Source organism: Octodon degus, unplaced genomic scaffold (genome assembly GCF_000260255.1).
Source record: "Octodon degus isolate 3935 unplaced genomic scaffold, OctDeg1.0 scaffold00001, whole genome shotgun sequence".
Lineage (NCBI taxonomy): Eukaryota > Metazoa > Chordata > Mammalia > Rodentia > Octodontidae > Octodon > Octodon degus.
This window is the reverse complement of record NW_004524577.1, coordinates 6,374,191-6,394,594: the sequence shown is the minus strand read 5'-3', so window position 1 is coordinate 6,394,594 and position 20,404 is coordinate 6,374,191. Positions and strand designations below refer to the sequence as shown.

At 51.4% G+C, this 20,404-nt stretch overlaps 1 protein-coding gene across 1 annotated transcript in view; it reads left to right on the top strand.

Annotated features, from left to right (window-relative positions):
- Gtf3c1 (general transcription factor IIIC subunit 1) overlaps positions 1-20,404 on the top strand; it is a 74,330-nt gene that overhangs the window by 2,036 nt on the left and 51,890 nt on the right. Inside the window, exons 2-6 of the mRNA XM_004623138.2 lie at positions 1,469-1,678; positions 4,404-4,580; positions 4,824-4,967; positions 7,491-7,587; positions 13,288-13,411. Coding sequence (XP_004623195.2) covers positions 1,469-1,678; positions 4,404-4,580; positions 4,824-4,967; positions 7,491-7,587; positions 13,288-13,411 — 752 coding nt within the window. The remainder of the gene's footprint in view (positions 1-1,468; positions 1,679-4,403; positions 4,581-4,823; positions 4,968-7,490; positions 7,588-13,287; positions 13,412-20,404) is intronic.

Sequence of the window (20,404 nt, the reverse complement as noted above, 5' to 3'; positions counted from 1 at the left end):
TTGAAATCAGGCCCTTGCGCTTGACAGGGAAGCACTTAATCCACTGAGCATCTCCCCATCCCCAAAATATATTTCTTTTTTTTTTTTTTTAATTTTATTTATTTATTTATTTATTTGTGTGTGTGGCCAGCTCAGCCCACCAGGGGGCGGGGCTGGCTGGCATGTGGTGCTGGGGGATTGAACCGCGGTCTCTGTGCTTTGCTAAGCTTGTTCTAAATAGGTGCTTTAGACCATTGAGCCATCTCACCAGCCCCAAAATTATACCTTTTTTTTTTTTTTTTCGGAACCGGGGATTGAACTCAGGCCCTTGAGCTTGCCAGGGAAGCACTTATTCCCCTGAGCAATCTCCCCAGCCTGAAATATATTTCTTTTAAAAAATTCCTTTAGTTATCCATGCAAGGTTTTGTTAGTAAACATTTAGTTTCTGGGAGTGAAAGCAGGCCAGAGGGAGGAGCTGGGTTAGACTTCTGAGTCATCCCATATAGATGATAATAAAGACTGTTGGCAAATAAGACCATCCAAGGAGAGAAACCGACATGATTGGAGGCTTACACACACACACACACACACACACACACACCCCTACACCTTTGAGCTGCCACCTACCTTTCAAGTTTGCTTGGAAACTACAGAAACTTCCAGAGAAGACTAGGAAAGTACGACCGGAGAGATAGAAGACAGGGAGGCTAGACTGGTGCCAGTGCCCTGGAAGCTGGGGAGAGGACAGATGTGCTTTGAAAATAGAGGGTTAAAAAGTTGGAGGTTCCAGCAAGGGCAAGGGAGAAAAAGCGTATGTGGGATTAAGCCTGTACGAGTCTATGCAAGATGTGGATTAGAATCCAAAGGAGCACTTGGCAGGTGAGGTTGGCAGCCTAAAGGAAGAAATTTAAGTCAGGGCGTCTTTAATTGTTGCTAAGAGGCGGCTGGGAATGTCTTCCACCTAGGTGGGACTGTGCGGAGGTGGGGAGAAGCCGTGCACTGTTGGGTCTTAGGAAATTTAAGTGGGCTGATAGGTGAGGACGCGGAATTAGTACTCAGTGGGAATTGTTAGCCTGCAATTGAAAACTGGAACCATGAAAACAAATGAGTGATAACTAGAGAAGTGAGGCGGCGGGCAGATGACATGAAAGGACAGGAATCATTTAGTCCAAACTTGGTGGTCTATACATTAGATGCCAGATTTGGAAGGAAACTGAAAGCTGTCACTTTTAGCCAGCAAGGCGATTTAGATGGATACAGCTTCTGCAGCTTCCAGCGTGCTGTGGGGGCTCCTGGAAAGGTCTGCTGTGTGGGCTAGAAAGGCAGGAACCTGTTTGTCAAGATTGTCTGCATTTGCAGTGCAGGAAGGCTGAGCAATCTCCTCTCCTCAGATCTCTGCTGGAGATTGGGGGCGGGGGACCCAAATACTCCAGGGGCATGTTATGTTTGAAGCTGAGTTTGAGGCTTGTGTTTGTGCTTTTCCCTTTAGGTATGAAGAGATTGATTTGGAAACTGGAATTTTGGAGTCGCGGAGGGACCCCGTCCCTTTGGAGGATGTCTACCCCATTCATATGATCTTAGAGAATAAGGACGGCATCCAGGGCTCCTGCCGGTACTTCAAGGAAAGGAAGAACGTTACCGGTAACATCAGGACCAAGGCTTTGCAGCCTCGCTGTACAATGATGGACGCGTTTGACAGGTAACTGACCCACATGCTCAGAAATACCCAGGCAGGGCCAGCCAGATAGCTCAGGGAACTAAAGCACCTGCTCAGGCTGAGTGCAGAAGCGGTGCCCTCGGGGCACTCTGAGATGGCCATTGAGACTGGGTGTGGTGACACACGCATGTAATCCCAGCACTTGGGAGGCTGAGACAGGAGGATCACTAGGAGTCTGAACTGTTAGTTAGACCCTGTACTAAATAAGTTAAAAATAAAGAAAAGTAAAGAAATGCCCAGGCATCCGGTTCTGAGTGCAGGGGTGTGGCCACAGCCGAAGCGCAGCCTCAGGGAGCGTCAGAGTCCACCAGCCCTGCACTCAGCCCTGAGCCAGAGTTCGGCTTTCTTCACTCCGCTGCTGTTGCCGCCGCCACTGCTGCTGTGCAGCTGGCTGACACTGAGGTCTTGGGTTCCCTTTCCTTTATGGCCACAGCTCTGGGCATCTTTGGTTCTCTCTTCCCAGTTGTCCCTGTTCTGCCCAGCTGTACCCTGACGAGGTCTCAAGCAGGGTTGCATTTTCCCAAGTGGCTAGTCCAAATGGTCCTTTTTCTCAAGCAACCCTATTCTCACCTCCCTGTTCAGGTCAGATAGGAGAAGTTGCCCATGTCCGCCCTGTCCCTCTGCTTGCAGGCCTCTCCCCATGGCCTTGCGCTGCTGTCTCTTATGGCCCCGCTAGGCTGTGTTCTTTTTTTTTTTTTTTTTTGCAGAACTGGGGTTTGAACTAAGGCCCTTGTGCTTGCCAGGGAAGCGCTTACTCTACTGAGCCATCTCGCCGGCCCCTGGACTGTGCTCTGGCTGCTGGTCTTCCTCCTTGCTTTCTCCCCTGAGTACCTCCTGCTGTGTCCCACCTCCACCTCTTAGCTTCTCTGTCTCCTGAGTCCTTGCTTCTGCCTGTCCATTATACTTTCTCCTTCATACGTGGGTGTGGCTCACCATCAGTCTGGGTTGATTTTCTCTAATTGCTGGGACAAGATACCTGGCACCCAAAATTAAGGAAGGAAAGGTTTATTTAGCTCAGAGTTAGTAGAGGTTTCGGTCCGTAGGCTGGCTCCAGGGCAGAGTGGTACATGGCAGAAAACAACCGATGCAGCAAGAGCAAACAGGGAGGAGCGGCAGCAGAGAGCAAGCGTCTGTCCCTGCCTTAGGACTGTGTGCAGGCTGCCTGCCCCAGAGCCGGTGTAGCACTCACACCCATAATCCCAGCCTTGAACCATGAATGAAGCACAAACTCGAGAAGCCCAGCCCATGCCTGCATGAGGCTTTGGTGACCATTTAGACATGAACCATAACAGCATCCAACCAGAACTATCTTCTCTTTAGTACTGGAGATTTTTTTTATTTTATTTATTTTTTTATTTAGTACAGGGTCTACAGGGTCTCATTGCATAGATCGGACACGTCATGATCCGCCTGTTTACAGCCTCCCAAGTGCTGGGATTATAGGCGCGCGCCACCTGGTCCAGTCTCAATCGCCATCTCAGCGTGCCCTTGGGGGCGGGGACGGCATGACAAGCCCAGAGATCAAACTCCTGGCCCCTGCCTCTGTCTAAGCAGGTGCTTTAATCCACTGAGCTATTTGGCCAGCCCAGTACTGGAGATTGACCCCAAGAGCATGCTACTGTTGAACTGTACCCCAGCCCCTTTTTGTTTTTTATTTTGAGACATGGTCTTACAGAGTTGCCCAGGCTGGGTTCAAACTTGCCATTCTCTCGCCTCAGCCTCCAAGTAGCTGGGATAACGAATTTCTTTCTGTTGCTACCATGTCCTCTGTTCTGAGCTTTTTTCTTTTAGCTACTTGGGATAGAAGTGAAGGCATTTGACATGAGGCAGGAGCAAGGAAAACTGCTAGACTGAGCTGACTACCAGCCCTGATGACTGGCTGTCCCTAAACAACAAGGCAGAGAGTGACCGTGGTCCCAGAGGAGACCGTGTGCTCTTCTCTGTCCTCTATAGTGACTCCAGCCTTCAACTGGATGACATGAAGCCAAGTGCAGTGTGCGGGTTGGGCTCTGTGTCAGTGCATTCTGTGGCATCTCACAAGGGGCCAGGACAGGAACCGCAAGACAGTGGAAAGGACTGAGCCATTTCGCCCGATAGAAGGAGACATTGGTTTAATTTGACGGGCGGGCAGTGTGGCGTCCACCTATAAGCTGCGGGAAATTAGCAGCGAGACAGGCCTCTGGCAGTGCGTCTTCTCACGTGTCGTGTCTTGCAGTGCCTCGCTCACGGCCGCTGGGGCCCCTTGGGGCATTATTTTACACGTACCAAATCATTTGAATAAGGGAGGCAGACAAGAATGTCAGAAACAGACCTTGTTTCCGAGAATGCTAAACTGTGGGGACTGGAGGAAAGGGTTGGGGCCGCGGCTCGCTCGTGGCTGAGTGACAAAGAAGCGGTCACCTACAGGCCCGGAGAAAGGCAGCCAGGCAGGGAAACGGCTTGTTTTAGGAAGTAGCCCTCCCAGGCGAGGCCTGTGTCATGTCCTCCAGGCCGTGGCGAGGAGCTGGATTTGGCTGGGGCCATAAGCTCTGGGAGGATTAGACTCTGTGCCACACCACGACTCTGAAAACTTGCCCCGGTGAATCTGGAGTACTGTTACCTTCTCCCAAGAAGCAGGAAGCGCTGATTCTGAAAGCGTCGACATTCTCATCTTCCAGATTTCTCATAGTCAGTTGCGTTTCTGCTTATGGTTGTTTCTGACTTGCAGGTGGGGCAAGAAGCTGATCATTGTTGCTTCCCAAGACATGCGCTATCGAGCCCTGATAGGCGCAGAGGGGGACCCCGACTTGAAGCTCCCCGACTTCTCCTACTGTATCCTGGAGCGACTAGGCCGGTCCAGGTGGCAAGGGGAGCTGCAGCGAGACCTTCACACCACCGCTTTCAAGTATGGGAGGACTTGCTGCTTCTGTCCTTCTAGTAGCGGGGCTCACCGGTCATTGTGTCCTGCACCCCAAATGCATGCCTTTCTGTTTGAAGGTCATTGTCTCAGTCACTGTCCTCTGAGGTTGGCTAGATGTGTGCGTATGGGGCACGTCTCTGATGTTTATTTCCAAGTGAAAAACTCGTACGCTGTGTGGGTGAATTTGCCAGTAGGCCAAGTGACACGGCCCTCCCTCTTGTGCCGCAGGGTTGATGCTGGGAAGCTTCATTATCACAGGAAAATCCTCAACAAAAATGGGCTCATTACGATGCAGTCGCACGTGATCCGCCTGCCCACGGGAGCTCAGCAGCACTCCATCCTGCTGCTTCTGAACCGGTTCCACGCGGACAGGTACGGCCCGCAGAGCACAAGCAGGGGCTGGCTTCTGTATTGCAGCCACGTGTATCATGCTCTTACTGATTGATTGATTGCATAGAATGCTTTTAAAAAGTAATGCCCAGGGCTAGCAAGCACAGGGACCACAGTTCAATCCCCGGCACCACATGCCACGCCAGCCTTGCCTACAGGGTGGGCTGAGCCAGCCACACACACACCCCCCAAAAAAAATAGATGAAAAAGAAAAGTAAGAACATGATTACTTTTTTTACAAAAAAAAAGTTTGTGATGGCAAATACATTCTGCTCATTTAGAAAAACATGAACATTATACAGAAAAGTAGAGGGAAAAAATACCTGGAACTCTACTACTCAATAGTAGAAACTGCTAATATTCAGTTGAAATTTAGGGTGAGAGATGTAAAAGTTACTATTTTTAACTTGAGGAATTGGGGAGATGGCTCAGCAGCATAAGCACCTGCCTGGAAAGTGTAAGGTCCTGAGTTCAATCCCTGATACCAAAAAAACTAGTTAGTCCAGTTCAGTTTGTTAGATGACAAAGCTGTGGTGAAATTATCTCAGTTTCATATTGGGCATATTTTTTTTTTTTTTTTTGGTGGAACCGGGGATTGAACTCAGGTCCTTGCGCTTGCCAGGGAAGCGCTTATTCCACTGAGCCATCTCCCCAGCCCCATGGGCATTTTTGAAATATGCAGCCATAATCAGCTTACACTGCGTGAGGTTGCTGTTTTAGCTGGGTATCATAGCTGGGGCAGAGCAGTGTTTTACCACTCTGCGGAGGTGTCAGCCGCAATCCTTCAACCCCGTCCTCTCTCGGATGAGCAGAGGGCCAGGGTGGGGAGATGTGCAGCTGGTGTGGGGCTGTGTTCTTGGGCGTGAGCTCCAGACTTCCAGCTTGCATTGCTGCAAGGTGGAGCTGAACAGTGCTGAGGAATAAGTGGGAGGTGGGCCAGCAGAACCTTCCCTGGACCACGGAGAGTGACAGGTTGTCCTCTGGGCAGTCAGCAGAGCCCCTCAGCCTTTGCTCCAGGAGCCAGATGAAGCCTCCAGGCGGGAGGGGACCAAACTCAGGATTAAGTGTCAGGGTAAAAGTTCATGATGCCCACCTGATGCGTGTGTGTACATTGTTGACTGCGGATTTCCAGGAGTGAGAACCATGTGTCCTCCTGTCAGAGGTCCTGTTGATTCTGATCAGCCTTCAAACCCGTACACTGTTAAAGCCTCCTGTTTCTAATCTATCTTCTGATTTATCGCAAAATACAGTATTAGTGAACTCATATTTTACATAATCATGAAATCCGTTAATTAAATAACTTTTTTTTTTTTGCTCCGAATGCCTTCAGGGCGGGTTTGGCTGGCTTGAGTTGTGGGGATTGAACCACAGCAACCTGAGCCTGACTGCTTTGTTGAAGCAGCCACTTAAAGAGCTGAGCTAAGGGGCAGGCCCCCTTAAATAACTTTTTAAAAAATAACAAGAGCTGGCCAGATAGCTCAGCAGATTAAAGCACTTGGTTAGGCAGACTCCGGTTGGAGGTTCGATTCCCCAGCCTGCTGTGCTGGCCCCATGGGGTGCGCTGAGACGGTGATTGAGACTGGGTACTCGCCTGTAATCCCAGTGCTTGGGAAGCTGAAGCTGAAAACAGGTGAATCACTACAAGTTGGATCTGTATAGTGAGACCCTGTAGACCCTGCACTAAAATACCAAAAAATAAAAAAAATAAGTGTTTGACTAAATTCAATTGGAGTGGTTTATGATCTGTGGAGAACTGAGGGTGACAGGCATCGGGCAGAAGAAAGAACATGGATTAAATTGAGATCTGTGTGTCCGTCCATGCCCCTTATGTGGGCAAAGGCATGTGGCCTCTGAGCCACTGTTTCCTCTTGAGCAAACGCATGGTGCTCTGTGGACGTAGCCTGGGCAAGTGGCACGCTCCTGGTGTCCCTTGGTTCTCCCTCGCTGAGAGGTGCGCGTGGAGAAGAGCGTGGCCCACGGACCCCACGCACACAGAGCCACGCTGTTGTCCAGCCCAGCTGGCAGCAAGGTGCCTCCCTACAGCCCTGCCCGCCCTCCAGGCACGCGCCACCGTGAACACCCCCGTCTTTTCCCAGCTTCTTTTGTTGGCTGTCAGCTTGGAAGTGTTTGCCAGGACATTGACTTAATAATACACACAGGGTGGAAGGTGGGATTCTTCATGGAATAATCTCCACTCTTCTTCCCAAGTGATATCTAAGGAAGTATATAAGATGTTTCCTAAACATTAAAGTACTATAAAAATGTAAGTTGTTTAGAGAACCACTTGATTCATATTTTAGAATCCAGTTTGTGCACTGTCACTTATTTGGTGACCTTGGACACCTGACTGCCTAGAAAATGCGGGGGTTGGGCAGGGTGATTGTTGAAGCCTGAGACCAGGTTCTGCAGTTGGCTGTGCTGGGCTGTACGTCCTGCACCATCGTCTTTGCAAAGCAGGTGGGGCTTTGCAGTCCCACATAATGACCTGGCTGGTTTTTCTCGCAGGAGGAGCAAATACGACATCCTCATGGAGAAGCTTTCGGGGACACTGAGCGCGCGGAGTAACCAGACCGAAACACTGGGCAAGCTGCGGGAGGAGCTGGTGAGTGGGTGCCGGGTGCGGGTGGGTGTAGGGATCTGTTGATCCCTCCGTGGTCCCCCGGAGGAATAGCAAATAAAGAGGAGATAATAGCTGAGGGCAGGTGGTGGACCAAGCCTGCTAGGCAAAGCCCCACCCCCAGTAGTAAGGGCCTTTATTTATACCTTTGCAGTTAGGAGACACAAGGTTGCCTGGCGACTAATAGCCCACACTGTGCAGGCAGGATGTTTTTCTGCAGACTGAGGGAGCTTGACTGCTTTAGGCAGTGAGGCTTCATTCTGCCCTCCCACGTGGGAGCAGTTTCCAGCCTGAGCAGCTCCCAACAGGTGGGGCCTTCCTGGGTGCCAGTGGTAGGTCCTCACAGGCTGCAGGTCTTTGTCCCCTGTAAAGAATTGCCACCCACAGCCTGGAGTCTTGCCTTATTGCCCAGGCTTTCATTTACTTGGTGCTCTGTGCTGACCCCTCACCCCCGGGTTTGCGGTGACTCGTTTTCATAGCGCATGTGGAAGACCAGATCTTGGCATTTAATCTCCTTCCCTAACAAAACTTGTAATTTTCTTTCTAGTGATTTCATACTGAAATGACAGTGTAGTTGTGCTGAGGAGGAGGAATGGCGACATAGAGTGAAAAACAGTTCTTTTTTGGTTTCTATTTACTTAAGTATTTTTTGAGACAGGAGCTCCCTAGATAGTTCAGGCTGGCCTTGAACTCAATGCATAGCTCAGGCAGGCCTTGGACTCCTGCCTCAGCCTCCTGAGCGCTGGGATTGCAGGTGTGCACCACCACACCTGACTGAAAAGCAGTTCTGAACCTGCTTCCACTCAGGCCAGAATAAGAGCGGGGATAGGGACTGTAGGAGAGGAAGTATAGAGGGGCCACGCTCCTGGGCTGGCTCGGGCAGCTCTCTGTGGCAGTCAGGGAAGAGCCAGCGTTAGAAACTGGGGAAATAAATTGTCCCCTTGGTTAATCAGTAACTTGACGTTTGAAGTCAGGTGTCTTGAGAGCTGACAGTCAGTCCCCAGAGGCACAAGGTGTGGGCAGGGATGGCAAACCTTTTAGAGCTTTCCGTGATACCAGCACTTGGCTGTGGCATGCGTGCCACAGGCTCGCCACCGCTGTCTGTAGCTGGTCCCAGACACCAGGACCCTCCGTACGCGTCCCTGTGTGCTGCGTTGCTGGAGCCATACCTTCTCACTTCACGCTGCACAGGAGGAGAGAGCATCTTCCCCGGTAGATTTGCGCATACCCAGGCGCTTCAAAACAGAAGTTACAAACTGCAGGCCTGTCAGTGAGACTTGGCCTAGGAGAAACAAATTGGATCCGGTGTCTTTATTTTGATTTTTCTTGTTGAGCACCCCCATGGTTCCTTTGATCCAGTGTCTTTGTGTGTGTGTGTGAATGTGTGTGTGTGTGTGTGTGTGTTTAAGACAAGGGTTTATAGGGTCTCACTGCATAGATCAGACTCACAGTGATCCTCCTGTTTACAGCCTTCCAAGTGCTGGGATTACAGGCGCGCACCACCATGTCCAGTCTCAATTGCCACCTCAGTGCATGGGGTTGGGGGGGTTGCTCCGTGGCCAGTACTGGCACGGCAGGCCCAGGGATCGAACTCCTGGCCCCTGCGTCTGCCTAAGCAGGCGCTTTTAATCCACTGAGCTATTTGGCTGGCCCATGCGTTCTTTTAAAAATTGAGATTTCATAAAGAAAGCTCTGCCTTCAGCTTCCCCTGAAAATCAGAGACTCTGGCAAGCCTGGACCTGCAGTCGCTTGTGACCGTAGTGAGCTGGAGCAGCCTGTGCCTGGCCAGCCTCGCCCCCCTGCCCCCCTGTTTCTGGCCACCCCTCAGACAAGAGGCAGAAAATTGGTAGCATTTGTTGCCCTGTGTCACCTGCAGTTTGGAGAATGTTTCTCAGGATCCAGGTCTGTCAAATATGGAAAATAAAAGGTGAACCAAAAAAACCTCTCAGAAGATCCTACTGAAAATGCGAGAAATTCCTGCATGCTTTGTTTGTTTTGACACATGGTCTCCCTGTGTAGTTCAGGCTGGCTTTGAACTTGCTTGTGTGACCCAGGCCGGCCTCGAACTCCAGTGATCCTCCCTGCTTCAGCTTTATGAGCGCTGGGATGAGGGGCGCACCACCACGCCCAGGCCTTGGAGGTGCTGGAGATGTGATTGAAAAGCAAGTTGGGCCAGATCGGGAAGTTCTCCAGGGCCAGGCTAACTAGGCGGGACTGGAGCCCTGGATCTGCCGAGGGAGTGCGGTGTGTGCCTGGGGCAGCGCCCCAGACAGAGAAGCTCTTGGGAGGATGAAGTGCTGGTGGGGGAAGGTGCTGGGGTGGGCGGCACGGTGCTGCTCTTGGTGTCGCTCGCTCTCTCATGGCTGTGTGAGAAGCGTTTGGAGGTGAGGCTTAGAGGACTGTAAGCTCAGTTGCAGAGGGGGTGAGAAAGCACCCTAAGGGGAGGCGCACGATTTGGGGCTGCTGAGTGGCTGCTGCTCGCCGAGGTAAGCTGGAGCCCAGACAGTGAGCTCTGAAAGGCAGGGCGTCAGTCTTCCCGTACTGGACCCCACTGGGCACCCAGTGCCTGCCGCATGGTGGCTTAGCGGTTGTGAATGTTTGAATAAAGTACACAGGGAAGGCTTGATGGTGCACTTGGGAGGCTGAGGCAGGAGGATCGCTGTGAGCTCGTGGTCAGCCTGTACTACACAGCCAGACTGCCTCCAAAATAAATAATAATACAGAGTACAGAAAGAAGAACAAGTTTGAGTGTGGGGAGGCGTATGACACGTCTGATTTAAGATCTGTTAAGTGTGAAGCTCTCCTGGGATGTTCCCCTGGTGCTGTGTAATCAGCCCCTGGCAGCAGGGGGTCGGAGAGCAGACTAATTAGCTTGAGACAGGCCCATCCATGCCTTGAATATAGAAGGCCTCTTTGGTGGGGGTGGGGAGACTCCTGCTGCTGCTTCCTTTTTTGGTTTTGTTTTGTTTTTTTGCCGGAACCAGGGATTGAACTTAGGCCCCTGCACTTGCCAGACAAGTGCTTATTCCACTGAGTCATCTCCCCGGCCCTGCTTCCTTTTTTTGAGACAAGGTCTCCTATGCTGCTGAGGCCAGCTTTGAACTCACTTTGTAGCCCAGGCTGGCCTGAAACTTGTGATGATCCTCCTGCCTCAGCCTCCAAGTGCTCCATTACAGGCCTGTGCCTCCACGCCCGGCTCGGCTGCCTCCTTTCGCCTGGTGAACTGTGCAGTCTTGATGCCAGCCCCTGCCCCCGACCCCGACCCCCGACCCCCGACCCCGACCCCTCCCAAAGGCGGGTCTCTACCCTCCTCTCTTGCATCGGATGGTTCAGAGCTTATGCCCTATACTGAGGACTGGGGTGTTCTGTTTTGGTTTTTGGTACCGGAAATCAAACTCAGAACTTTGTCCTTGCCAGGCAGACGCTGTGCTGCTGAGCTCGTCCCCGGCCCCGAGGGTTGGGGTTTGACGCCAGGCTTCCATGGGGTCTTTCTGCGATGTGCTAGATTCACGCTGGATGCCACATACACGGCAGCACGCTTGCATGAGCTGCGTGGGACTCAGGCAAACCTAACGTTGGATGGCTGTGTTGTGGCACCCAGCAGCTGTGAGTGCCACCTGGCCCGAGAGCTGATCACAGGCATGAGGTGGCGGCGGCACACGGACACTTGTGTGTCCATGTGGTGGTGAGTGCCTCCTGCCGTCCCTCCCAGAACTGAGAGCTGGGGTGACTGGCCTTGCTCCTCCAGCAGTTGCAAAGTCCCATGACGCAGCAGCAGCAAGAAGGCCACGAGTGAGCCAGGTGGGCCAGACTCTGCTAGCACACAGATTTAAGATGTTTACTTTTAAATTAAAAAAAAGAAAAAAGAGATGCCTTTCTTCATAAGGACCATTAGAGGAAGGCAAGGCAAGAATGCTGATAAATGGTAACTGACCTTTGGTTTTATCACCCAAGGGTCTGATAAAGAGCGTGGACCCACAGCACCCTGGTGACCACATTTGCTGCCACTAGGAGTGCTGGGCCTTGACTACTGGCGCACGCTTGCTTGCTTGCTTGCTTCCCTCCCTCCCTCCTTCCTTTTTGAGACAGGGTCTCAGTGGCACAGGCTGGCCCAGAGCTCTCAGCAGGCCGCCTGCAGCCTCCCAAGTGCCTGGGTTGTGGGCATGCACACCATGCCAGGCCAAGGGGCTGCCTTCTTAGTACTGCTGCCAGCTTGACGCCTGTCAGGAGAAGCGAGTCTGGTTTTGCTTTAAATATGAAAGTCTCAGAAAGCAGTCAGGCTCAGGATGCTGTAGTTCTGTCCCAGATTCTCATGAGCCAGCCAAAAAATCCATCTCAACTTTGGGGCTGGGAGATGGCTCAGGAGAATAAGTGCTTGCAGGGCCTGAGTTCAATCCCGTTCCCCACCCCCCCCACGCCAAAACAAAAACAAACAAACAAACAAAAAAATATATATATATGGTTTTTTGCAGAACCGGGGATTGAACTCAGGCCCTTGCGCTTGCCAGGGAAGCGCTTATTCCACTGAGCCATCTCCCCGGCCCTTATATACATGTATATATATGAAAGTCTCATTTGTTTGATGTTGGCAAATAAATTGCTTTTTAAAAAACTGTTCTGTGGATTAAAAGGCACGGCCGGCGTGGGAGGTGGCCTGTTAGTGGCCCTGCAGCCAGGAAATGTGTAGGACCTTTACGTTGTAGCAGCCTTGCTGAAGCAGGAGTGATCGGGTAGGCATGCTCTTCGCCGTGGACCACGTCACAATTTGATTATTATTACTATTCATTTGTCTATGGTTTTCAGGACCTTTTTTTTTTTTTTTTTTTTTGTGGAACTGGGGATTGAACTCAGGCCCTTGTGCTTGCCAGAGAAGCACTTATTCCACTGAGCCATCTCCCTGGCCCTTTTTCAGGACCTTTGCATTGAGCTATATCCTCAGGCTCCTCTTTCTTTCCCCGAGACAGGACCTCACTGAGTCGCTAAGTTGCCAAGTTGCTCAGGCAGGCTGGGCTCAGACTTGCAAAACTTCTGCCTCAGCTTTCTAGGATTCTGGAATTATAGGTGTGCGCCGCTGTGCCTATAATGAACGTTTTTTTCATCTAATCCTGTGTGTTCCACAAATGGAGGTGTGTGTGTGTGTGTGTTCATTACTAATACTCTCACTTGGTTAAAAAAAAAAAAAATTGAAAGCAGGGCAGAAAGCTAGCTCAGGGGCAAGCAGAGGGATCAGGATTCAGTCCTCGGCACCACACGCCTGCCCTGCTCCGGGTGCACCAAACCAGCACTGGGGAGGCTGAAACAGGAGGATCACTATGAGACCGAGCTGTGTAGTGAGACCTTGTACCAAATACAAAAAAAAAGAAAAAAAGTTGAAAGCAATATGAAAAGGTGTCAGGTGTCTCCCCCTGCCCCTCTCTTACCTGCCTCCTTCCTCCACTTCAGGATCTCTTTAAGCAAATCTCTCTTCCTTTCCTGTAATCAAAATGTGGAATCATTTCTTTATTGCTCTCAGCGATACTGAGAGTGTTTTGTTTCCTTGACAACGTAGCTCGGCAGTCTTTCCTCATTAGGAGCTCCAGTGTTTCCTCCTTGAAGATAATCCGTTACTTCAGGTCCTGCGCTCATGTGTTACCTGACTGTGCAGTGGTTCCCAGAGCCTGCTCACGGTGGCCTTGTGTTTGGCAGGGGCTGTGTGAGAGGACCTTTAAGCGTCTGTACCAGTACATGCTCAACGCCGGGCTGGCCAAGGTGATAACCCTTCGCTTGCAAGAGATTCACCCCGAATGTGGACCTTGTAAGACCAAGAAAGGTAAAAGCAAATGGGGCTCTGGGCCCCGGCTTCTGGTGGGCTTGCTGGCTTTCCCTTCTCTTCTGAACACCACCTCTGTCTCCGGGGTCCCGTTTGCCCCTTCTGGTGTGGTGACATCATGTCTGACTCGATGGCATTGTGTCCGGTTCGGGTCTTCACTGCCTCCTGCCTGCTTGGCTCAGACCTTCTGCCCTAAACAAACGCCCGCTGAATGAAGGCAGTCTCACTCTCAGCAGACACTTCACGGGGGTCCCTGACCTCTCAAGTCATGGTGTCAGGGATGGCCGCCACCCACCCCCAGCTCTGCGTTCTTCAGCTGGCCTATTGGAAGGACAGCCGTGAGTCACGCAGCAAGGGGGCTGTGCTCTGAGGCGCACAGCACTGGTGACTCTCCTCACAGAGTGTCACAGCCCCGCGTCACAGACCGTGCCGTGTCACCTCAAGGAACCCATGAGATGCAGCTGGCGCGCGGGGCGTGAGGCCGCTGCTGGTGCATCAGGACCGCTCACATCTGACTTTCTTTTTTGTAAGTGACCGGATTATGCTCTAAAAACAACACTAAAATTTTAGTGACTGCCCAGACCAGCAGTGTAGCTGTTTATTATCGTCCAGTATTGAAGCGTGCGGCACCGCCGTCCGTCGGCTCCTTGGCCATTGTCCATGGGTGGGGTGGCTTCAGAGTGATCCACGAGACCGCACGACCTAGATCGCGCACATGCCCAGCTCAGTCAGGTTCACCTGCCTGTGGAAATCTAATGCTGCTGCTGATCACACAAGAAGTGGAACTCCGCCAGAGCCAGGCGTGGTGGCGCAGCCCGTAATCCCAGCGCTTGGGAGGCTGAGGCAGAAAGATCTTTGTGAGCTCAAGGCCAGCCTGAGCTACATAACAAGACCCTGTCTCAATCAATCAATCAATCAATCAGTCAATAGAAGTGGAACTCAGGCGGTCTTGGGGGCGATGAGGACCAGCTGTAACTACGACGACACTTTACTTGCTTGCCTGCCTGCCACTCACTCTGCTACCTGGCTCCTCACAGGCCGCGGATCTCCCCAGTGGCCTGTGGCCTGTGGCCTGTGGGCTGGGACTCCTGCTGTAGGACACGGCGCAGCATGCTGTGATATGACTGGCTCTGCGGTAGGTTTGTTCACAGCAGCCTTGCCACAGATACGTTGTGCTGTGGCACGCTGTTCTAGCAGTAGCAGCTTTGAGATCTTTTCTGACCATCTGACAGAGCTGCCACGGACCAGAACCCTGCAAGGTCGGGGACATTGTCACCTGTACATGTAGGAGACTGAGGAGATGCTAAGTAACGCAGTGCACAACAGACACAGGGCTTGGTCCTTCTGAGAAACTAGGAAGAATGGACTGTGAGACTGACTCTAAAATCCCTCCTTAGTCCTTTTCCCATTCCTGATTCCTGCTGTGTTGTTTACCTCTTGATTAACCGGAATCACTCTAAAAGCTGAGAGTCAGAGCTTCAGTAGAATACAGTGGCCAGAGTGGTGGCACCATGGGATGGCAAGAACCGTGAAAGGAATAAACCCATGAAAGCAGAAACGGGTAGGAAGTGGGCTGCGGAGCCATCCGCCAGCGGTTGGCGCTCAGGGCAGATAGGAAATGGTGGCAGACTGAGCCGAGTGGGAAAGCGAGCGGCCTGTGAAGGGCAACAGCCGCGAACCGAGCCCTCCGTACTCGATTTAAACTGGGAAATTGGGGCTTGCACGTGCCTTTGGAAGCAGGCGCAGAGGAGGGGCCGGCCACGGGAGGCTGTGGGCGCCGGGCACGTAGTGCCGGAGCACCCCAGGCTCTTCCTTCTCCTGCCCAGCCGGGGATGAAGGGCTTTCCCGAGTGCCTGCAGGAGGGCAGGCAGCAGGGGCCTCGTAAGCTCAGAGGGAAGAGCAGGCTAGGGCAGGGCTGGGCGTGGACAGCGGGTGGTGTCTCCACGGTCCATTCAGTGTCTCCCTAGCGTGCTTATCGTTTGATGACGTTCAGCCTCTACCACTGCCCAGGCTTTTGGTGCTTATGCAGAAATATCCCACAGGCAAGGACCAAGGAGACTGATGTGTGCAAGACTTCCTGCCTGTTCTGGCCTAGCTCCAGGGCGCCCGACCAGCAGCAGAGGCTCCTGCGTGCTGGACAGAGGACCTGCTGCAGCGCACCAGCCGCAGCCCTCCGGGAGCTGGAGAGGCAGTCAGGGCTCCTCTGCTGCTTGATTTCTCGGGCACTGGCGGCCAGATTGACAGTTCCAAGCCAGGAACAGGAAGCTTTTTTTTCTGAAGAGACTGATAAGTCCAAGGGAAAGCTCCTCCACATGGTGAAATCTGGAGATTTCTCAGGAAGAGTGTGACCCCGCCAGCCAGCCTCGACTGGAGACCCAGTAGCGATTTCCTGCCTTCTTGCTTGCCACCCTCTAAAATAGGGGTTTGGGTGGCGTCTTAATCTTTGTCAAGTTAACTGAGGAAAAACTGATGTTGACAGAAGCAAATAAACAGGAAACAAAAACCTCAACAGAGAGTGAAAGAAGACTTAAAAAATAGTTCTCAGAAAAGATTTTGTGTCCCTGAAACTAGAGCAAGAAGCTATGAGGAAACATGTGGAAAATTAAAAAAAAAACAGCCTTTGGAAATAAATATGACAGTTGCAGTTGACAATCCAGTGGAAGGGGGGATCGTAAAAGAGTCGACCTCCCTCCCTTCCTCCCCCGCAGAACAAAAACCTCAAGAGCTAAAAGATGAGAGGACCAAGTTGAAAATAAATGAGCTTAAAAGGGCCAACATCCACATAATAGGGATTCCGAAGTATGTTACTTAGCTTTCTGTTACTGTAACAAAAAACCTAAGCTAATGAGGTTTTAAAAGGAAACCCTGAGGCTGGGGAGATAGCTCAGTAGAATAAGTGCTTGCCTGGCAAGCACAAGGGCCTGAATTCAATCCCCGGTTCTGCAAAAAAAAAAAAAAAAGGAAACCCTGGAGCTGGGCATGGTGGTACATGCACTAGAGAAGCTGAGGCAAAAGGATCACCATGAGTTCAAGGCCAGCCTGGACTACATGGTGAGTTCAAGACCAGTTTGAACTATATAATAAGACCCTGTCTCCAAAAAAAAAAAGAAAAAACAAGATTGGGAGGGCATTGGGTGAAAAAAGAACCCTAGTACGTTATACGTAGGTATAAATTCCCTGTGATGAATGTGATTATTAGGTATATATAAGGTGTGTCAATAAAATTAACTTTAAAGAAGTAAAAAGGCAGCATTTATGTGGGCTCATGGTTTGGGAGGGTTCCTGAGGCTCCTTGCACCCACCAGGCACGCCACACGCTGGTGGCCAAGCTAGCCTGCCTGCCCCTCCGCCCGCCTGCCTTGCCTTTTATGGGGGCTTGAGCTTGGGCTTTGTGCACACCAAGCAAGCGCTGTACCACTGAGCTATGTCCCCACCCCTCCAAGCCTTTGACAGGGGACTTCAGGGTATACCTTGTCACACCTCCGGTGTGGGTGACAAGATGAGAACTCAAACCTGAGAACAAGAGCAGAGGAGGGGAGAGGAGGTGATCAGAAATGACGTGAGGAATTTCCCCCGATCTGCAGAACATCATGTTTCCAGATCAAAGGACCTCTCAGGCCTCCAACATAATGAACATAAGGCCACATTAACATCCAGCATCCCAAGCCTTCAGAAATCTGGGCACAGAGAGACTCTAGAGGGGAGAATCAGCCGTCCTTACAGTGACTAAAGCCGACGCCAGATCAAAGCCGCCAAGACTGAAGGAAATGGACTCCGTTGCGTAGTTCTTTGCTCAGCTTTGCCATCCACAGAGCATGAAAATAAGGACAGCTTTGCACACCCAGGTCATCTCTTCCTTTGAGGGGGCTGCCATCGAGTGACAGAGTAAACCAAGAGACAGGAAAATATATGGCCAAGGAAGCAGAGACAGATGAAAGAGAGCCAGAGGGATGGTGACCAACGTGGCAGGAAGGCAGGGCCAGAGATCAGCAGTCTGGAAAGACCCAGGAGAGGAGGTTCAAGGAGGGTGGAAGTCTGTGCCAGTGACGGGCTCAGCATACACAAATGGATTAAATGCAGGACACATAATTTATTGGAATACTAGTATTCACTCAAAAAGTCAAATGCAAAAGAGTAAGAAATCTGCCCATGCACTAGAGACCCAAAAGAATCCAGTTGAGGGCCTGGATCCCACAGTGTCCTGCACAAGCCTTGGCAGTACTTTCCCCAAGTCCAGCTGGAGGCCTGGAGACCATGCAGCATCTCGTACGAGGATCTGTGCTGGGAAGACCCGCAGGTCAGTGGTGGGAACTAGAAAGTCTGTGCCGGCAGGGTGAAGATGTGTGCTGGCAGGTTGAGGGATCTGCGCCGGAATCAGGAAGCTCAAGGTAAGGACCAGAGCTCCCCAGAGAGAACCCCAGCCGTCCTCAGTGACAGCAAGGACCCGAGCCCCTCTGATGATCAGAGCAGCTGAGTTCATACGCAGTTCAGCTGGCTGTTACAAGCTGACTGTTAGTGAATCCTCCGCAGGACCGAGGGACAGTTGTGTGTCCAAGAATCTGAGCCTGAACTATGACACACAGAAAATCAAACACGTGGGAAAAAAGGAACATGAAGAGGTAACAAGAAAAGTGTTTAGTTGCTGTGTCCTTGACTTTGTGGCGACCAATCCAAGGGCCTGGATCTGTAAACTATGCATCTTACAGAGCTGGCACAGGGAGGGGGACCAGCAGCACCCCAGAACTCAGCTCTGTCCTGATAGGAGGCGTGCAGCTGGGTTTGTTGAGGAAATATAACTGCCAGCTTGGTGAAAGCCTCGCGCAGCAGCAGGAGACACGGATGGTCATGAGGCCACAGGCATGCAGGCTGGGAGAGGAGTCCTTGAATTGCAGCGGTCTTGTGCCTCAGCCTCCCAAGTGCTGGGACTGCAGGCATGCGCCGCCATGCCCTCGTTTTTAGCATGCTTTCCAGTGCTGAGTTAATGTGAGGATGGAGTTGGCAGTGTCAACCTTTAAGTAGAGAGGATCTGAAAAGGAATTCTGGGTCCTGTGGCAGTGAAGGAAGTAAGATGTTTGCGGACTGAGGCATTCTGGGGAGCCGAACTGTTAGGGAATGGTGGGGCATTGGACCAGAGGCCTGAGGAGCTGAGCATTTAGATACTCATGGCTTGTGGCTCTATTACTGACTCGTTTCCTGGCCTTTTAGAAGGAAGGCATTTGAAATAAACATGGTGGAGTAATTTTATCTTTACAATCAAGAGGAGCTGAGCAGGATCCTTACCTCCCTTTTACGAGCTTTTCTCACTGGGCAGGCAAGCATGGAATAAGGCTTCGCCCAGGCTGGAGATTCCTGGAAATTGAAATTCACCACTTGAAACTAACAGAGTGAAAGACAGCCCTGGGATAGGTTCTGGCATCCCTTTCTGACTGCAGCCTTAGCGTTCCCTGACCTGTTGGCACTGGGTAGCAGGAAGTGTGTGGAGGTAGGGCTGGGAACTTGCTTAAACTCTGGAGACGATCCCAGTAGCACCGATGTTCCAGAGCCCTGGGCTGGTGCCCTGGAAGCCAGATCTCTAAAGTGTTTTGTTCACTTCACAGTGTCTGCCTCCATTGAATAATTGGTAGGATTTAAAAATCAGGGGTTCTTTCCAAGAAGTCTGATTTTCAGTTGTGTTGAAAGTAAAATAAGGGGCTGGGGAGATGGCTCGGTGAAATAAGCACTTCCCTGTCAAGCGCAAGGGCTTGAGTTCAATCCCCAGTTATGAAAAAAAAAAAAAAAAGTAAAATTAGGCTGCATGGAGGTGCTAGTGTTTAATGACAGCTGGCCGTACAGACAGGTTCCCCCCATCCACCCTACCTGCCGTGGCCTGACCCACAGCCTACATTGCTCCTGTCTGTCTTCTGCCTGGGCTCAGAAGGCATACCCACCCACAGGACCTGCTGCACACTGGCTGGTGTCAGCGCTTTGAAACGGGCTGAGGGGTGGCTTTGGGTCCCTGTGCCCATACCCAAGGTGACAACAGGCAGCACATTTAAATTGTCGTGCATGGGCAGACCTGTGTGTGCCCCGAGGGAGTACATTTTGCCTGCTAGAGGCTCCTCTCCCTCAGTGATCTCCTCGTGCAGCCTCGCCCCCTGCTGTGGGCCTGATTCTTATAGCCTGCACTCACCACCAGTCTTCACTGCCAGTGACCCTGGGCCTCTGACTGACCCATGTGACTTTGTTCAGGGCCATGAGCTCCCTGTGGGCCAATGGCGGCCACACATTCTCCATCCTTTATGGCTGCTGCTGCTGCTGTGGTTGCTGCGTGCCTGAGTGAGTCACCTTGGAGCGGAGTAGGTGCTAAGTAAGTGTTTAGCGGGTTTAATTTAATTAAGCACCACTTCAGTTACTTTTGTTGAGCAGTAGGCAAGGGATAAATGCAGTTCTTAGGTTTTCTTTTTTGCTGTGAACCTTGTTGTTCCCGTTTGCAAAATTAACATAAAATCTTCCCTCTGAGGCATTATGGAACTGAGAGGACTTAAATAATAAATAAAGATGATGTATTACTTCATGTAAATTTACAGGTGTGCCTGGGTATATATAAATTGATTCTAAAATTCCTTAAACAAAGAGTTTGGGTTTAGCATATTTTGCATGCATATTTCACTACACCTAAGGCTGCTGAGATCTGTTTGGCAAAGAAGCAAAATAACCTTGGTAATAAAAAGTCACCCTGTGCTGCTCTGTTTTGCAAATTTGGCTTACTTTCTTTAAGCATTTACCAGTCATCCTGTGCTTATTCAGTTTGTGTGGAGAGGGGAAAAAAGGAAGAACTAACATAGAGGAACCTGGCAGCCCTTTCCAGACAGGCTGTGGGCCGAGGAGGTGCCTCCTGGCCCGACTCTGAGGGGGTCCCGAGCGGGTTTTCCAGGCTCAGTGTTGAGGCAGGCACGCCGCAGAGGGCATGACGCCCCCTCCACACAGCCGCCGCCCCGTAGGCAGGTGCACCAC